The 19,040-nt window shown below is 37.5% G+C and overlaps 1 protein-coding gene across 2 annotated transcripts in view; it reads left to right on the top strand.

The window, feature by feature from the left end:
- Positions 1 to 19,040, top strand: part of LOC124614038 (hamartin) — a gene marked incomplete in the record, with an annotated part of 233,167 nt that overhangs the window by 113,316 nt on the left and 100,811 nt on the right. Inside the window, 3 exon segments of one of the 2 annotated variants that reach the window (XM_047142868.1) lie at positions 13,522 to 13,611; positions 16,852 to 17,130; positions 17,953 to 18,144. In XM_047142868.1, the coding sequence (XP_046998824.1) occupies positions 13,522 to 13,611; positions 16,852 to 17,130; positions 17,953 to 18,144 (561 nt within the window). 2 annotated transcript variants of the gene reach the window in all.

Below are 19,040 nucleotides of genomic sequence, written 5' to 3'. Positions count from 1 at the left end.
TTTAGTGACTCCGCTTTAGTGACACCATCATCGATAACATTTCCATCGCTATTGTGCAGTGACAGTATTGACTGTTTTTTGCCACTGGTGTACTTTACATACGACCAGAATATCTTTGGGTTTTCTACCATATTTTGAGACAGTGTTTCATTGGGGAACCTATTAAAAGCATCTCGCATTGACGTCCGCACTAAATTACCCAGTCTTGGGGATTTTGCGTTCTTCTGAATTTGGCATGCTCTTCTTTTTTTTTTTCCAAGTGTTCTGACGTGTTTTGTGTACCATGGTGGATCAGTCCCATCTCTTATTAACTTACACGGTATGAATCTATCTATTGCTGTTGATACTGTATCTTTGAATTTGAGCCATATCTGGTCTACACTTACATAATTAGCTTGGAAGGAATGGATACACTCTAAGTAAAGCATCAAGTGAATTTTTATCTGCTGTTTTAAATAGACATATTTTGCATTTATTTTTAGTGTTTTTGGTTGATATTGTTTTGAGCCTCGCTACGATGATCTTGTGTTCACTAATCCCTGTACCCATCATGACACTCTCTATTAGATCAGGATTATTTGTGGCTAAGAGGTCAAGTGCGTTTTCGCAATCATTTACAATTCTTGTGGGCTCATGAACTAATTGTTCAAAATAATTCTCAGAGAAAGCATTTAGTACAATTTCGGAAGATGTTTTCTGTCTACCACCGACTTTGAACATGTATTTTCTCCAGCAAATCGAGGATAGATTGAAGTCTCCACCAGTTATAACTGTATGAGTGAGTGGGGTACTTAATTGTAATGGACTGCTTGTGGTGGGGCTAATGTCGATTGGCCGATTGGGGTGGGTGGAGAGAGAGGGAATTGGGAAGAGGTCAGCTAACCTTGTGGAGGGAGGCAGCCGGTTTGACAGCTATGAATGAATGTGAGAGGGAGGGGAGGCAGGTATATGGGCTAAGTATGTGATGGGCTGTTGTAGAAGTTGGTAGAGAGTGGGGTATGCTGAAGATAAAGTGGGGACATGAGTTGTGAGGAAGTGCCTGGATGGGGGAAGGGGAAACTATTGGGTGGAGGGTGCAGCGGCAGTAGGTCCAGTGGGCGGATGGTATGTATGCAGCATGGAGCACGGTCATAACTACCGTGACTGGTGCTATAAGATGTCACAAAAGTTGCACACGATTAAGTCCGTTGGCAGCACTGCACACGATTAAGTCCGTTGGGAGCAACAAAGTGCGTATGTAACAAAGGTGAGTGGGGAAAACGAAGGACAAGATGTGGATGGACAGCACAAGAGAGACAAAGTAGATGTAGATTATGAGATTGTAATGAAGGATGGACAATATGTGCTTTGGAAGGAAAAGTCACTATATGGGAGATACAATTTATCTAATGGTTCAAGTGCCTTCTTTCGCAGTTAAAACAGACTGAGAGAAAGAAAGAAAACCTCGCATGTTTTAACAGCACATCATTTTCTTTCTTGCAATCAGTTTTAACAGAAAACTTGTACACTGTTGCTTAAAAAATCTTATAGCCTGTGCCATCTGAATATTTATCAGAGTAACCTGTAAGAATTTGAGGTAAATAGACTGAACTTTTTGAGATTTTTGGTAGCAGTTTCTCGTGTTTATGTAGTAGTACAGATAAATTTGTGTTGGGACGCCTTTCTGAAGGTCATTAAGTGGAGGGTAGCCTTGCATGCAAGTGAAATGTGAATGATAAACATTTCAGTCAGTAAGACAATAGAAACTTTTGAAATGTGGTGTTACAGAACCAGATGGATATATCCAATAAATAATGAGCAGGTACTGAATTGGAGAGGAAAGAATTTATGTCACAACCTGACCAAAAGAAGGGACTATTGATATGACATATCCTGAGATCAAAAGGAATTACCAATTTGGGGTTGGAGGGGAATGTGTGTATGTAGGTGTGTATGTATTGGGGGGGGGGGTTAAAAATTATGGAAGAGACCAAGGTTTGAATACAGTAAGTAGGTTCAAATGGCTGTTGGTTACAGTAGTTACACAGAGATGAAAGGGCTTGCATAACATAGACTAGTGGAGAGACTGGCACCGAACTGGTTTCCATACTGAAGACGAATACCAACAATCTATTTTTATCTTGGAATTGTGAAATGATTTGGTAGTCACTTCATATGAAATTTCTTTATTGTTTGATAAATTATAGTCAGATTCACTTTTTGTTTTTGGCAAGCCCATTTTCTGATTATTTTCTTCTAAAAGAGATTGTTAAGGACAGTCATGTTTTATGGTCATTTATTAATGAGTGATGTCATTTCTGCTATCAGGTCTATTTCTAGAAAAAAATTCTCACATTTTCCTGTAGTGGGATTTGTTTTCATTTGTCGGCTTCTGCAAATCTCCCTAGTGGTCTTCTATCTCATCAGAATGTGAGCACATTTGTGTGTAGTCGTAAATGATTTCCATGGAATATATTTTTGTTAGTTTTCAAGCCACAGCTTTCTCTTCTGTTTGAGATTCCTATACTAACTGATATTTGTAATTTTCTTGGCTACTTTTTTGTCACAGCGTGATGCAAATTTGGTAGGATACTGCCACTAACCACATACCACGTGGAAAACAAGTTGGATAATAAGTCACAGGCAGAAAAGCAGTAGAGTGTGAACTTTACAACTGCAAGTAATGTTAGCTGAAAATTAATACTGAACAACCAAGTCAGAATTGTCTCAAACACCACCACACACTATCAAGTTTCAGTTCAAAGTTCAGGCCCACAAAACTAGGTAGAGTTCTGTTCATGAATCAGCTTTTTGAGGCTTATATAACAAGTTGCAAACTGCCAAGCAATCAATCGGGCTGGGTATAAGTTTCCTGCTACAGGCCAACAACTCTCCCTGTGAGACATATTTGTCATGACACCTGTAGTTGTGACAGCCAGAAGTTAGAACTATCTGCTAAGCAAATAATATTTCTATCACTCTGAGCCGTTCTCCACGTAGCTGGAGTCGTAAGAATTTAGACCTATCTCCCTTCTAATTGGTCCATAGAGGTGGTATTGCCCAGGATGAAATCACGACTTACAATGTAGGGTGGCAGAACAGGCAGTAATCCTACCCAGTAGCTCAGTGACATTTGATGGCAGGAGCACGGCCTCAGTGACTTATTCTTCCAGGGCTGTAGGACTTCTGTTGCTGGGGGCTGTGATCTGACTTCCTCATTTTCTCTAGCCTATAGTGATCTCAGAATGGTAGGCTGGTGGTGGGTGCAGAGGCTGTATCAATGCACTGTGAAATATGCTCACTATTTTTATTTACTTAAATTTGGCATATTTCGTGACAGTATCTTTTCCGTGAAATGTTTACAAGATGATATTTGTCTTGGCTTCAGTCGTCTAGTGGAAGTATGATTCCACAATGGAGTTTCGTCGGCTGCAGAAATGACCTGGTTCAATGCGTTTGCCTCATTTTTGGTGCTTCAAATACCATTTCTTTGAATGTGGTTTCTTCTTAAAGTTTATATAAAAAAAATAGTAACATAATTCATTTTTTCCTATTCACTAGCAAATTATTTATAACGGCGACCTGCACATTGTTCTACCGTCAACACACACCAAGACCTCACTGCCGACTGACTACAGTCAAAGACGACTCCAGCGTCAAAGACATTTTACACAACACACAAGCTTCCACTTGTAATCAGTCTCTTTGATATTCTTCGTCACATCTACTTATAGTAATCAATATGCTGTCACTCTCAAAAATATAAGTAAATTAGTATAAAATAAGGCAAATTACAATTTAAAAAATTCTGACAAAATATAAGAAAACATTTACAATTTGGTATCGACAAATCCGGTAGAAAATAACACATCTCCCAGATCCATTACAACTGCTTGTGATGGCAGTGAGGTGCTTCAATGGCTAGTGCGTATGGAAGGCTGGGAGGCATAACTTGCAGTGTTAGTTTTCATAGTAACTACTTTTTACATGATGTGCTGCTTCCACCAGTAGCATCCCCACTTTCTCACCCCACCCCACCTTGCTCACCACACCAGAAATGACATCTTGAGCCCACTCTTGTGTACTGCCAAATCTGCAAGCCCAGACTAAAGAAATTTGACTGAGATTATTGGGTTGGGTTGTTTTCATTGTTGCTGTTGTAGTCTTCAGTCCAAAGACTGGTTTGATGTTACACTATCCTTTGCAAGCCCCTTCATCTTTGAAAACCTACTGCACCTTATATCCTTCTGAGTCTACTTACTGTATTCATCTCTTGGCCTTCCTCTACATTTTTCACCCCCACTCCTCAACTCTTTGCTCCAGTACTGAGTTGGTGATCTCTTCATGTCTCAGAATGTGTCCTATCACCGATCCCTTCTTATAGTCAGGTTGTACCATAAATTTCTTTTCTCCCCAGTTCTGTTATGGGCCACATTAGTTACATTGTGTACCCATCAGCCATTAAGCATTCTTCTGTAGCACCACTTTTCAAAAGCTTCTATTCTCTTCATGTGTAGAGTGTAGATTGTTAACATTTCACTTCCATACATGGCAACACTCCATACAAATACTTCCAAAAAGAGTTCCTAACACTTAAATCTATATTCAGTGTTAACAAATTTCACTTCTCCAGAAATGATTTTCTTATCTTTGTCAGTCTACATTTTATATCCTTCCTACTTCGGCCATGTTCAATTATTTTTCTGGCCAAATAGCAAAACCCATCTACTACCAGTTTTCTAATCTAATTCCCTTGGCGTCAGCTGATTGAGTTTGATGCCATTCAGTTATCTTAGTTTTGCTTTTGTTGATGTTCATCTTATATCCCCCTTTCAAGATGGTGGCCATTCCATTTAACTGCTCTTCCAAGTCCTCTGCTGCCTCTGACAGAATTACAATGTCAATGGCAACAAACCTCTAAGTTATTTCTCCTCCTTGAACTTCAAATTCCTTTTCCAAAGTTTTCTTTTGATTCCTTTTCTAAATTTTTCTTTTGTTTCCTTTACTGCTTACTCAATGTACAGATTGAATGACATTGTGGGTAGGCCACAACCCTGTCTCACCCCCTTCTCAACCAGTGCTTCTCTTTCATGCCCCATGAATCTTGTAACTGTCATCTGATTTCTGTAAAAGATGTAAGTAGCCTTTTGCTTCCTGTATTTTACCTCTGCTACCTTCAGAATTTAAGAGATTATACCAGTCAAGCCTTCTCTAAGTCAACAAATGCTGTAAATGTAGGTTTTCCTTTCCTTAACCTATCTTTGAAGATACTAGTAGGGTCAGTGTTGCTTCACATGTTCCAGTGCTTCTCCGGAATCCAGACTGACCTTCTCCAATGCTAGCTTCTACATGCTTTTCCATTCATCTGTAAAGAATTCATGTTAATATTTTGCAACTGTGACTTATTAATCTGATAGTTTGGTAATTTTCACACGTGCCAGCACCTGATTTCTTTGGAATTATTATATTCTTCTAAAAGGCTGAGGGCATTTTGTATACATCTTGCAGACTAGATGGAAGATTTTTGTCATGGCTGGCTCTCCCAAGGCTATCAGTAGTTGTGACCGAATGTCGTCCACTCCAGGGCCCTTGTTCTAACTTAGGTCTTTCAGTGTTCTGTCAAACTATTCTCACAGTATCATATCTCCCATCTCATTCTCATCTAAGTCCTCTGCCATTTCTATAATACTGCTTTCAAGTTCATCTCCCTTGTATAAACCCTTTATATACTCCTTACATCTTTGAGGTTTGCTTAGCACTGGTTTTCCGTCTGAACTCTAGATATTCATACAACTGGTTCTGTTTCCTCAAAGGCCTCTTTAATTTTCCTGTCGGTGATATCTGTCTTTTCCCCTAGTGCTATATGCTTCTAAATCCGTAAATTTGTCTTGTAGCACTTCCTGCTTAGCCATTTTGCGCTACCTGTCAATTTCATTTGTCAGACATTTGTATTCCTTTTCACCTGCTTCATTTACATGGTTTTATATTTTCACCTTTCATCTGTTTAATTCAATATCTCCTGTGTTATCCAAGGACTTCTACTAGGCATTGTTTTTTTAGCTGTTTGATTTGATGCTCTGCTGCCTTCACTATTCCATCTAAAAGCTACACACTTGTCTTCTGCTGTATTCCTTTACCCTGTTCTAGTGAATCGTTGCCTAGTGCTCGCAATGAAACTCTCAGCCCCTCATTCTTTTAACTTATCTGGGTCCCATCACCTTAATTTCCTACCTTTCTGCAGTTTCTTCAGTTTTAACATACAGTTCATAACTAGTAAACTGTGATCAGAATTGACATGTGCTCCTGGAAATGTCTTGCAAATTAAGGTTTGGTTTGGAAATCTGTCTTACCATTATATAGAATGAGATTTTCACTCTGCAGCGGAGTGTGCGCTGATATGAAACTTCCTGGCAGATTAAAACTGTGTGCTGGACTGAGACTCGAACTCGGGACCTCTGCCTTTTGCGGGCAAGTGCTCTACCAACTGAGCTACCCAAGTATGACTCACGCCCCGTCCTGTGAGGACTAATGTTGTATCACAATGTGCCTGAAGGTGAACTTCAGGCACATTGTGATACAACATTTTAAATTTGAATATCTAATTATTTACAAAAAAAGGGGTTGTGATTTTGCGGAAATAATAAGTAGAAAATTGTGGTTGGTCAGATGTGACAGGCCTCCCAAAGGAGAACATTATTGCATATGGCATTAATAAAGTTTCAGTTTTAAGGAAAACATAATGATAAAGGGTTATATAAAGATATTACAGCATTAGCAAGACGATGACATTAAAATCCATATCGTGTTTTAACTTTGAAAGAAAAATAATAATAATAATGATGATGATGATGATGATGATGATACGAAAATATATGTGTATATATTTAAGTTATATAATTCATTAGATAGCTTTCAAAAGCAAACTGGGAAGGGTATGGTTGTTTTCAGTAGATTAATTAATTAGTTAATGAGAAGAAAAAACATGATTAATAATCAAGTAGTTCTTGTATAAATGAAAAGAATTATTCTTTTAGTGGTATTTTGTATCTCAGTTAGATGGCTTAGTAAGTAGAAACACACTTAGTCATTTATGTAGAGTGGCACGTGTTGAGGGAAATGAATAGTTGCAAAATTTTCTGTACTGTAAGTGAGCAAGCAGGTATACAGCTTTTTCTGAATGAGATAAAAGTACATTTTTTGTTATTTTACCTCATAAATTTGTAGCCCCTTTGAAAAACCCATAAGATCAATGTTAAAAAGTCACTGTTCGTACGTTTCTTTCTAGTAAGGTTTATCTCTAGTCTACATTCTTAATTGACATCTTGCTTGACTTCATCCCGTTTCCTTCCTATTGCCATTTGATGTGACTGAACGAGTTATAACTGCCATGAAAGACAGTTCGCACAATGGGAGGTAGCGAAGTTAAGGGAATATTTTAGGCCGTTGCGGAGAGATGATTTGTGAGGGAGGAAATTCTGAAGTAATCTATGATCGGCTATGCCAACACAGCTTGCAATGTTTAGCTTCACTACACAATTGTGATACAACTGCTGCTAGATTGTGGCAGCAATAGAAAAACAAGACAGTCAACATGAAGTGTTCTGGACTGAGCCAATACATGACGAAGGGGCTTAGCTGCCACCTTTTCTTGTGCCACTTATAACTCTGTCTAATCTTTTTGCATGTATTTTTAATGTACTTTGTTCAGCAATGATATCAGTTGTCAACCTTTTAAATTCAAACACTGATTCTCGAAGAATATCTGTTAGAATCAAGAAAACATTGGCCATTTCCTGCTAGTGAGCTCTTATTGCTTGGCAACTTGTTACATCACCCAACAGCCAGCGCAGCCGACATCACAAGTGGGCTGTTGACTATTGATTTTTGCAAGCGCATGTGAATGACCCCAGTGTGTATTGTGTGTGTTTTGATTATTCATTTCCTTTGGTATGTGTGCTGCAGTATGCCATTTCAAAGCAGCGACACATTGAAAAGGTGTCACAAACACATCATCGTTATTTTTAAATGTCTGTTAATTAAAGATCAAGGATATAAGGCTTCACGAAATATTATGATACCCAAGACGAGATGTAACTCATACGATTTATCTGTAGTGTAATAAGTAACATCATAAGTTTACAGAGTTAGAGGTGGCAGATTCACATCCTACTATAAGCTAACATTTTGTCTTAATCTTGGATATAACACATTCTGGGAATTTGTTATGGGTGTAATACAAATATGTTTTGCAATATTCAATTTTATTTAACATTTCTGTCTTGATTAGAGAACAGAGGGTGAAATAAATATTTAGATTTCCATTTCTGAATATGTGGTGATTTCCGATTGTGTGGTTAGATAGGAGCCATAGAGGACAGATTTAATTGCTGAGACTGAAATGAGTAGCAGTAAAATTCATATTCTTCCTTCTCAAAAATATTTGTCATTTTGTTTCCAAATATGTGATAGTGTCAGAGTGTGTGGTTAGACAGGAACCTATGAGGACAGCTTAAATTGCTGAAAATGAAATGATGAGCATCATTTGGAAACGATGAGCAATAACATTCACATTTTGCTTTGTCACAAATATGTCACATGTTGTGCAACCACACACATTCCCATAAGGAGTTCTCGCCAAAACTGAGTCACCTGTTACTAACACATCCATAAACATCAACTTGGCACTGCAGTGATCAACAAATTGATAGCCTCATTTTGGGTTTCCTTCACAGGACCACTACTTCAGAATTATTTCCATTCTTTCAAAAACGTGGTCTATGATACATGCAGGCCAGAGTGCATGTTTGTGGGACGTCAGCAAAGTGTTGTTATTGCTGGCTGACACACATCTGAAACGTGAGACCCGTATTACTCTGTAGATGATATTTGTCAAAGATTTCGTTGAACTTCTCTGTCCAAACTACTTCACTGGAGCTGTAACACGATTGTCACCAGTACACTATCAAATGTTGGTGGCAAATGCATTGCTTGAAAAGAAAGAAGAATGGAAATGATTGTGGGCAAAACTGTGTATAGTGAGAAGAAGCGCTCGAAGTTGGGCGAAACTGTGTATAGGGAGAACAAACACTGGAAGTGTTCACCAGAATTTGCTTCATGGCTACTGTGTGAGGACATAAAGAACAACAAAAAGTATTTGAGAACTGGTGAACAAAAAGTTCAGTTTGCCCTCGTGAAAGTGGCCCCTCATGTTTTAATATATGACTCATCTACAAAATACCATTCATAATTTCATTCATCACAAACGATGTTTTTGGATACCATGCAACTGTGTCATTAACAATTTAAATAATGGAACATTGCACTAATTATGTATTTTTTCACACTTAATATGATGCCTTCTGAGAAGTTAATCTCATTATTAAGAGGAAATATTTATGTAGGTATTTTATGTAGTGTTTGTATGTGTGTTCTGCTCTCTTGCCTTGCAGCTATATTTTGATGGTTTAGTGTAATTTTATAGACACCCCACACAATTAGTTCCTCAACCAACTTGAAACAGTCCCCTGTTGACATGCGGGGTCCAGCCTAGTTTTTTTTTTAAATTGCTTAACTTTGTAAATATTTCTACTTGAACATGTGAATAGATTCTCATAAAGAATTGTGCAAATTGTGAAAAAATGCGTAACTGATCTAGTGTTTCATTATTTAAATCATGAATGCTACTTGCATTAAAGATCCTCTCACAGCTTTAAGATTTTTAGCAACAGGAGAAAGCTATTCTAGCTTGAATTATAGTATTTGATTCCCTCAGTGTACCATTTTATTTATTATGCCAGAAATGTGTGAAACAATATCTAAATCACCCAAGGAGGAATTTATGAAGGTTAAGGTAATTATTTAGAGTAAAAATAAATACTTTTATGTCACTTTTGTACACTTTGAATGCACTTGGATTTTCACATTTCCATCTCCTTCCACATCCTTTCTTTTTATGTGTAAACTTACCATCATCCACAGTGCAGCAACTTGAAATACAGCTGATTGCTGTAGCTATTTTTTTTGTATGATTCCATCAACTTATCATGGTTTTGTAGTCACCTTGCTTTATGTTACGAAGACTTCTGTATTATTCATAACTTGGAATGATCACTGAGGTGGTAGTGACGCACCAAATATGCGAGGGTTGTTTGAAAAGTTCTCGGAGCAGAATAGAAAAAAAGTACTTACATCACTGAAACTTTTCTTATTTTCAATTTAGTCTCCTTGTAGATCAGTGCACTTGGTCTGATGATGTTCCAGTGCCTTTATCCCATCTTGAAAATGAGTTTGCTCCAGGTCTGCAAAATAGTTGTCAACACCAGCTATCAGTTCTTCATTTGAAGTGAATCTTTGTCCATCAAGAAAAATTTTCAGTTTTGGGAAGAGGTGGAAGTCAGATGGAGCCATATCAGGTGAATAAGGCAGGTGTGACAACAATTCATACCTCAGTTCATGTAATTTTGCCATGGTGATGGCACATGTGCGGTTGCACATTGTCTTGATGGAAGATGACTTTCTTCCTTGCTAAACCTGGCGTTCTTTCACTTATTTTTTGTTGCAGTTCATCTAGGAGGTTAGTATTCTCCAGTAATTGTTTGCTCAGTTGGGAGATAATGTACAAACAGAATTCCCTTCGACCCCAGAACACTAATGCCATGACCTTTCTCACTGAAGGAATTGTCTTTGCTTTCTTTGGTGGCAGAGAATCAGCATGTTCCCACTGCTTTGACTGTCATTTTGTCTCTGGAGTATAGTAGTGCATCCATGTTTCATCTGTAGTCATAAACCAGCACAAAAAATCTTTCGTTTCTCCTTAAATGGGCCAGTATTGTTCTGATATGTCCATTCTCATGCGTATTTGATCAAGCGTCAAGAGCGATTTTGCAGATAATTTTTTCATTTCTGATTCTTCAGTTAAAATGTGATATACCCTTCCAGATGACATCTGGCAAGCATGAGCAATTTCACACTTTCTCAATTGGTGATCCTCCATGACCATTTTGTGCATTTTTGCAATGATTTCTGTAGTAGTGATACCTCTTTGCCGGCTACCGCAAGGATCATCATCTAAGCTCTCCTGACCAAATTTAAATTCATTTGTCACTTGGCAAAAGTTGAATATGAAGGAGCAGAGTCCCCCAGTGTATTCTGGAAATTGGCATGAATGTCCTTTCCTTTCATACCTTTCTTTACGAAGTACTTAATCATTGCTCAAATCTCGATTTCCCCCCCCCCCCCCCTCCTCACAAATCACTACGCGAGAACAACAGAGCCACATCACCTCCACAGCTCTCTTCCAAGAGCACTGACATGGCACATATTTACAGGCAACAGTCCAGTGAATATCATGTGAACAACTCATTGCGCTAGCACTGACCTCTCGTGGTGATTCCGAGAACTTTTCAAACCACCCTCATACTTTATCATTTTATAGCTTAAATGTACTGAAGCAGGCAACATCTAAACAATGGCCCTCGCTCTAACTTTTATCTGTGCTGAAATATTCCCTACCACACTGTCACAGATTTGACCAAAGGGCTTTGATAAGTATTTATTGTTGGTCACAAACACTACATTGCTGATGTCACACGGATGTGTGCTGAGGCCCGTATTTATCATAACCTATGCTGCAGAAATTAGTGCGAAATGTACTCATTCCACAGATGTAAAATGAGCTCGTCTACTGGATGTTTACAACCAGTACACTAGAGGTCACTATGCTTGTCACCTGTGTATGCTGCACTGCCATTGACTACAGAAGGAAATCACTCCCCTCCCCCCCCCCCCCCCCCCCCTACCACCACCACCACCACCACCACCACCACCACCACATATTAACATATTATATGCCGACGCCTTTCACCATGCTTCACATTTTTCGGTTTAATTCAGCGTATTAATCAAGTTTTGCTTTTTTTTCTGATTTTGCACAAAGGAACGGTCTCTCAAAAATGCATGTTTTAATTTGTGGTCATAGCATGTCAGAAAATAGCTAGATTGCCATGTACTCAGACACCAACTTAAATTTTTTTGTGAGTTTTTACTTGCTGTTACACATTAGTGATTCTTATTTATGATGAAATTTGTTACCATAAATTATTGTATAAGCATTGTATTATACATTTAATTTCATTCACTTATACAGATTTTATACCATGTATTGGAAAGGCTTATGATATACGCCAGTTGCATATATTTTTGGTCATATTTTGGGTGTTTTAATGTTTTCCTTGAATCTGCATTTCCTTCTATTTTGTATTTTTTATGTTTGGACAGCACGGAGATGTAAAATAGGTGTTTCACTGTCATCCCAAAAGATGTTGTTTTAAAATACATGATATCATTTATTTTGTATTTTATTATTTGCTTGATATACTTCTTGGGCAGTGTACGGTAGATGGAGTTCATCAGCATACATACTTCATCACAGCAGGTGCTGCATGGAGTCACCAACAGAGTACCGAGTGCCAAGGAGGACCTCAGAATACTGTTTTATGAAAACCCTTGGAGGAGCCAGTTAACAGTGACAAATATGTAAAATGGAGATAGATGTAAAACTTAGAGTATGAGCTCAGTCAGTGCTAAAGTTGAAATGTTTGTAATTTTAAGATGGAAATTATTCACCATCAATAACAATAGAAGGTAACTAATTTATCATGATTTAAAGGAGATCAATAAGCCAGAATTGACACCACATTTCAGTAGAAGTGCAGATGCAGTTGCTGGTTATGTCTAATGGTCTGAAACCATTGCCTAAATTTTCTTGATCCACTGCTACCAATATTATTTCACTCAGCCCAAAATACGTATTCCCAAGAACTCCAGTGTATCATTAGACTTTGGGCATTACTATTTATGGGTCATTAGCCTGCCAGGGTACGAAGAATGTGAAAAGGGATTTGCACAGCAGATACAGTCCACACTGGAGTGCTTTTTAATCTTAAAGCTTTTGAGTAACACAGACAGTTCGTATATCACATGCCGAAAGTGGCGTGAAATCACCAGTACACCAGTGCTATGGATTATATGCCAAACCTTTGTCTAGCAGACTGAAACCATAAGGCATTGCTGATAGTTCATCTGTCTTAACAAAATTCAGTGACCTCCTTCGAGATTTTTCATATACTATTTTCTGTTATTGAGTTCCACTCTGTTGTTTCCTTTTATTTGCACATTCGTCTCTACGATGCATTACCAACCATCTCACATGGTCAAGTGGATGGTATATACAATTCAGTATCATTATAGCTATAGATTCTGACTGTTTTTCCAAATAAAAGCACTCCACTTATTGTAACTGTATTGTAAAGAAATAAATAAGAAAATTTTTGTACAGAATGTATCTAGTTAAAATTCAAAGGGCAAACCAAGTCTGTTATGATGTGTACTCATATTTTCTCGTTTACATTCTCATATCAATTTTCTGTGTTGTATTGAAGTTGCTATTTCTGCACTATCTTTCTAACCACCATGTTTTAAAGAGCACAAGTACTAATCTTTCACGTGTCACACATGTTTAATAATTTTGTATGAATTCTGCAGGGCCATGTTAATGCTTCTGTGCCTCCCCATGAAGGGACATCACCACCTGAGGCTGCGGTAGAGGCAACCCCAGAAACAACACCTGTTAAGGTAAGGAGGAAATGGAGTGTTGATTTTAAGGTGCTGGGCAGTACTCAATACACAACTTATCTCTATTCATAACATTGAATAAGTAGACAATGATCTTTTCTTCCTCCATATTTCCTTATTCCACTTCTTGTATTCCATCACAGTCCTTCCTCTCTGACCCTACCCTTGTCACATTATGTATTTCTCTCTAGTCAGTATTACAGGAAACTGACAGCAGATACATCATCTTTAGTAGTGAATCAAATTGGAGGAATTTGGTTCCAATGAGCCGCAGGAATTTGGTTTCAATGAGCCGCAACTCCTAAAACACAATTAAAATGGAGGAAAACAAAATCACAGTATGTATTAGAAAAGGAAAAATATTAAGAGAAATTAAGCCATATTGTATTGTAAGCTGAGAAATCTTTAACTGATTAATCCACCAGCATGCTGCACCACAGATCCAGTTCTCCATGGTAGTATTAAAAAAAAACTTATGTGAGACCAACATTCTGATGCAATGACTATAGTAAAATATGACCAATCTAAGGGACTCTAACTGCTCCAATTGGAAATTCCAATGGGTTTCCAGTGTACTTCCCTTATTATTCGGCAGTAGTAAGGCTTGGGTATCTGCATCTGTGACTGTTAAACCTGGAAGACAAACAGTATTACCTGTTTCATGCGTTGACCCAGTCAGATTATTTTTGTTGACTTATGAGACATGGGTCGAAGATGATAATCATTCCAGAAGAAAATGGTGCAAAGAGAGGAGAAAGTTGTGGAAGTCGATATTCTATGAAAACATTCATTTGTGTGTCATGACTAAATAACCTTCCCTAAATATAAAGCTTTCATAATCTTTTTATTATTCCTTTCAAAATATGATACTTGATCACATATCATGACAGTGGGTTTTGTATTATGGTCAGAATGTTACTGAAAAGTTTGCCCACTGCCATAATTCTAAAGTAGTGTGTTCTTACCTTCATCAGCTTATTCTTTTATGAACTATTCAGGTTTAGATGGAAGCTCCACCATGAAAACACAAGAAATACTAGTTTTGGCCTGTGTGCGCCTACTTACAAACACGAATTGGGAACCTTTGTCCTAGCCACATGGCAGTCAAGCTGTTATTGAAGGCATGATCTTAGCATAGAGACAAATTTTTCACGTGTTAGCAGTAATGTTGGTTCCAACGAAGAGCTACAGTTTTGTTGAGTTATTGGTCCTGTGATGGCAGTATCGTGGCATTCCCTTCGTTAATTGTTACTTTTGTTCTCTTACTGGTGAATGAGTGGTGGTTGATGTAGCTTTCTTAGCCCATTGTTAAGTTTATAATCCTTTCAACATCATATTTTCCTCCACTTAATCATTTGTACCAATATAACTCAAATGACAATTGTTTGATGCCTGAGATTTAATTATCTTGGATTCACTACTCTCTTAATGATCAAAGATTGACTGCAAGTACTCGATTGACCTCAGATTGATCACTCCCAACCGAGAGCTTTGTGTTTCTTTTTTACCTAAATTATCAAGTATTAAATCTTGTTAATATGTAATTTAACAAGCGCATTTGTGGTTACTTGTAATACGGTTTAAAATTGTCTAACTTTTTCATACCATCATTATGCTCTGTCAGTTCTCATTATGTGATTCAGGTCTTCGATTTCGATTTGCTTCTTAAAAAATACACTTAAGATTGCTAACATTTAATGAAAGCCAGGACTCTCTCTCTCTCTCTCTCTCTCTCTCTCTCTCTCTCTCTTTCTTTCTTTTTTATATTTTTATTTTTATTTTTACATTGGTGTAACAGGTTTTGTTTGGTGTAGCTTCTGTGAACTAAACTCAAGTGTGACAGGAAAGCACTACTCCACTTGTTTTTTGATACTTTGACATTTTGATATAATTAAGGTAACTATCAAACTAGTAGGTGAAAGTATCTCTATTTCAGCTGCTACTTACCTATAATTGATGAATTTTTTTTATATGAATTAACTGAAACATCAATAAGAGTACATTGGTTACTTCTGAAATGTATGCCATTGACAAAACCTGATTCCTGGTTCACACTTCCCAAATGAGATGCTGATGTAAGTTGCATAATGATACATTTTTATTTTGGCTTTTTGTATATTTGGCGTGTCTTGTATTATGATGTGCTGAACCATACAGGAAATTGCCTTTCAACTTAATTTAAAATTATGTAGAACGTAAATTGAACTAAGTCATGCTGTCATGACATGCAACTTCGATGAAACTTTAACAATGACATCACAGGTCACCATGTCAAAAGTAGCTCTCTCGGCTCTGGGGCAGCAGTGTGTGGCCAGCTGTGTTAAGGCAAGGTCGATACACATAGTGAGCCACATGTACTGTAGCAATAATTTCATGTGGAATAATTTCGTGATGGCAACAATGAAGTCATCTGCCTTGGAATTTTTAACTCTGTGTGTGTGTGTGTGTGTGTGTGTGTGTGTGTGTGTGTGTGTGTGTGTGTGTGTGTTCTGTTTCTTGGTAGTGTAACGTAACAACAATCCCTGATATCAAGAGGAACAGAGGACATAAAAAAACAAAGGCATCCATTGAAATAGTGGGTTTAAGAATCTACACATGTATATTAAAGGGGACCCATTTACTAACATGATAATCATGTAGATTTTGTGCTTTACCTCATCTGAATGTCTAGGTTTTGAGGTGAAATCAGTATCAGCAGAAAAGCTAACTTCATTCTTCATAGAGTGACCATTGTCTGCTGTTTCATTAAATACACAGTGTACAGTAACGACCAAATTGTACACTCTTTCTTCTGAGTGGGCTTTATGTTGCATCATCACATCTCACACACATTATCCATTTTACTTGGCAGCCTCTATTTTGGTTTTGCCTAATATCAAAGAGCAGCTTTTTCTTCAAATAAAGACGGTATAGCATCATATGTCAGTGAGAACTATAACATCATTAAGAACAGTGGAACAACATGTTTTGATGCTCATTCCATGTAATTCATTGATAGAGCCAAAAACTTTGTGCATGAAGAGTAAGCTGGAAAACTGTACTCCTTATGTGACTAGTTGACTTCATAGCATGGATCAGCTATTAAGAGATATTATTTCTCTTTACCAGATATATTTTAAAAACGTTTATTTTTGCAGTTTCATTTTTACAAGTTATTTTTGTTGTGCTTTAGAATTAGCAAAGAAGAAAAAAATTTTGTTCCATTTAAACCTTGTCTCATGTATTGTTGTTTATGTGCAGGACGTGAGACATTTGGTTGGTCGAACCCCTCCAGCCAACTCTAATGTAGTTCGGGCTCTAAATCCCCATGGATCTGCCCGGTGGCAGAGCCTGGCATCCAATAACACAACCCCATCACAGTCGCAGCCTTCATCTCCGATGAGGAAAGAAACTTCCCCATTTCGCTTTCCCTCTGACAGTATATCAGAAAATCGTGATATCATTTCGTCATCTTATGAACACCGAAATACCATATTTTCTCAAAAATTAATTAGCAGAATCCACCAGGAGAGGATGCAGGTTAGTGAGTTTGAAGCTATTGTTTGTAGAAAAGGAAAATATAACATTCATTTCAAAAGACTTTGTCCTGTTTCATTTGCAGCATGATTTACCAAATGTAGTCCCGCATGATGTGATTTGCATGTGCATCACCATATATTTAGAGATCATCATCTAGCCCTGCTAATCATTTTTTAGTCTGAACAGCTTGTCTCAGCATGCCTAGAAGTATTTTTGTGATTTCACTTTCTTCTATTCTCTGGAACTTTATCAGCATATGCCTCCGTCTATTTGAATAGTATGCATTGTTCATATTAACTTTTTGTCGTCATTTCTTTCCTGAGGTGTGAGGCTCTTTAAGTTCCTTTGGATATTTTCCTACCCTTGCTGCTTTAAATTCGCTAAATATAGTATCTCATGTGCAGTGCAATAGCATGTTTACTGGTCCAGTAGAAACAGTGCTTAACATACAGCATACTTGGATAAAAACATTTTATTTGGTTGTAGAAATTATTTTGTTTTCTGTATTTGTTCCCTTTATTTTTCATTTAAATTTAACTTACAGAGGCAATTATTGCACATAAGGTGCAAGATCTACAATGTTAACAAATACTTATATTTAAATGGAATACATATATCAACACATAATTATTGATTAAAGAGTCTGGAGGGAGGGGGGGGGGGGGGGGGGGTAGGGGGGAGGGCGCACCTTTTCCTCCCTTTGCTTTAGAAGGAATTGTGTTACCCAAATAATCAGTCTTCTAGATTTATCTTTTAAGGAAAAGAATGGGTGTATGATTTTGTAATATGGGTTTTTATGCTTTCATTTTTTTTGCCGTGCAGGCGGCAACTGAGACTGTACAAAGAGAAAGCCAAGCCCCTGTCAGGGCAAGGAGCCCACTGAGTGGTCGAACGAGTCCAAGTCAGAGGAATGGATTTAAATTCGATCAGGATGCTAGCCAGGAAGACCAAGAGGTGTTGGAAATTGTGCGCCTTGGAGAAAATCTCACTATTGGTACACAGCCAAAAGTCATGGTGAGACTGTTTAAGGCATTTGTTAATTATAGTGCTATTATACATATCATTTTTTGCCAGTTAAGAAACTGTAACACATTTGTGTAGCTCTTTTGGTTTTAGGTTTTTTGTAGGTATTGCCAGTTAATATAAGGACATGAAATAACTCACAACTTGACAAATCATTTAATAAATATTCTTTTTAAAACTGTTGTATTTTAAGTATTGTTCTAACCTGTGATATTAAACTATTGGTACAGTCAAGTGTTCATGCACGTTTCTTATACGAGAAGAAATATGAGATTTGTAATGACTATTGTACTACTTTCACTATTGTAATTATGTAGTCCACAGAATACTCGAATACTCAGTATATGCAGCTCTCATTGGTCAATAAAAATATATTAAGTCACTGATAGATTGATACTGTTTTCCAAAGTGTGGTGTAAACTTGGTCCTTTGCCTTTCATGGGCAATCTTTTTACCAATTGTGCTCTCCTGGAATGTCTTGTGTTTTAGCACAAAGCTTCAATCTGCCATTACCTCTCCTATTTTCCAAACTGCACAGAGATATTTGTACTCATCTTGTTGGGCTAGTGCATTTGTGAAGCAGGAGAGAAAGTAGTCTTTAATTGTGTAGCCTTTGTAACAATGAATCTCCTCAGTGTATTGTCTTATGGTATTGGAGCTTGTTATTCCAGTTTGCAGGAAAATGCTCCATCTCATTAACATTCAAGCATTATTTATAAATAAAAGGTCCATAATAATTATCTGACATTATAAACATCCTCATTGATGTAAAGTCTTCCAGATTACTCCACAAAAACAGAGGTGACTACTGTTTAGGCCATTCACTATTAGCTGAATGAGAATTACAATATTATTCCACAGTAGAAGTAGTGCTGATTTTTTGCAGT

Source organism: Schistocerca americana, chromosome 4, assembly GCF_021461395.2.
Source record: "Schistocerca americana isolate TAMUIC-IGC-003095 chromosome 4, iqSchAmer2.1, whole genome shotgun sequence".
Lineage (NCBI taxonomy): Eukaryota > Metazoa > Arthropoda > Insecta > Orthoptera > Acrididae > Schistocerca > Schistocerca americana.
Note: the sequence above shows the minus strand (reverse complement) of the source record. Positions and strands in the feature narration are given on the sequence as shown.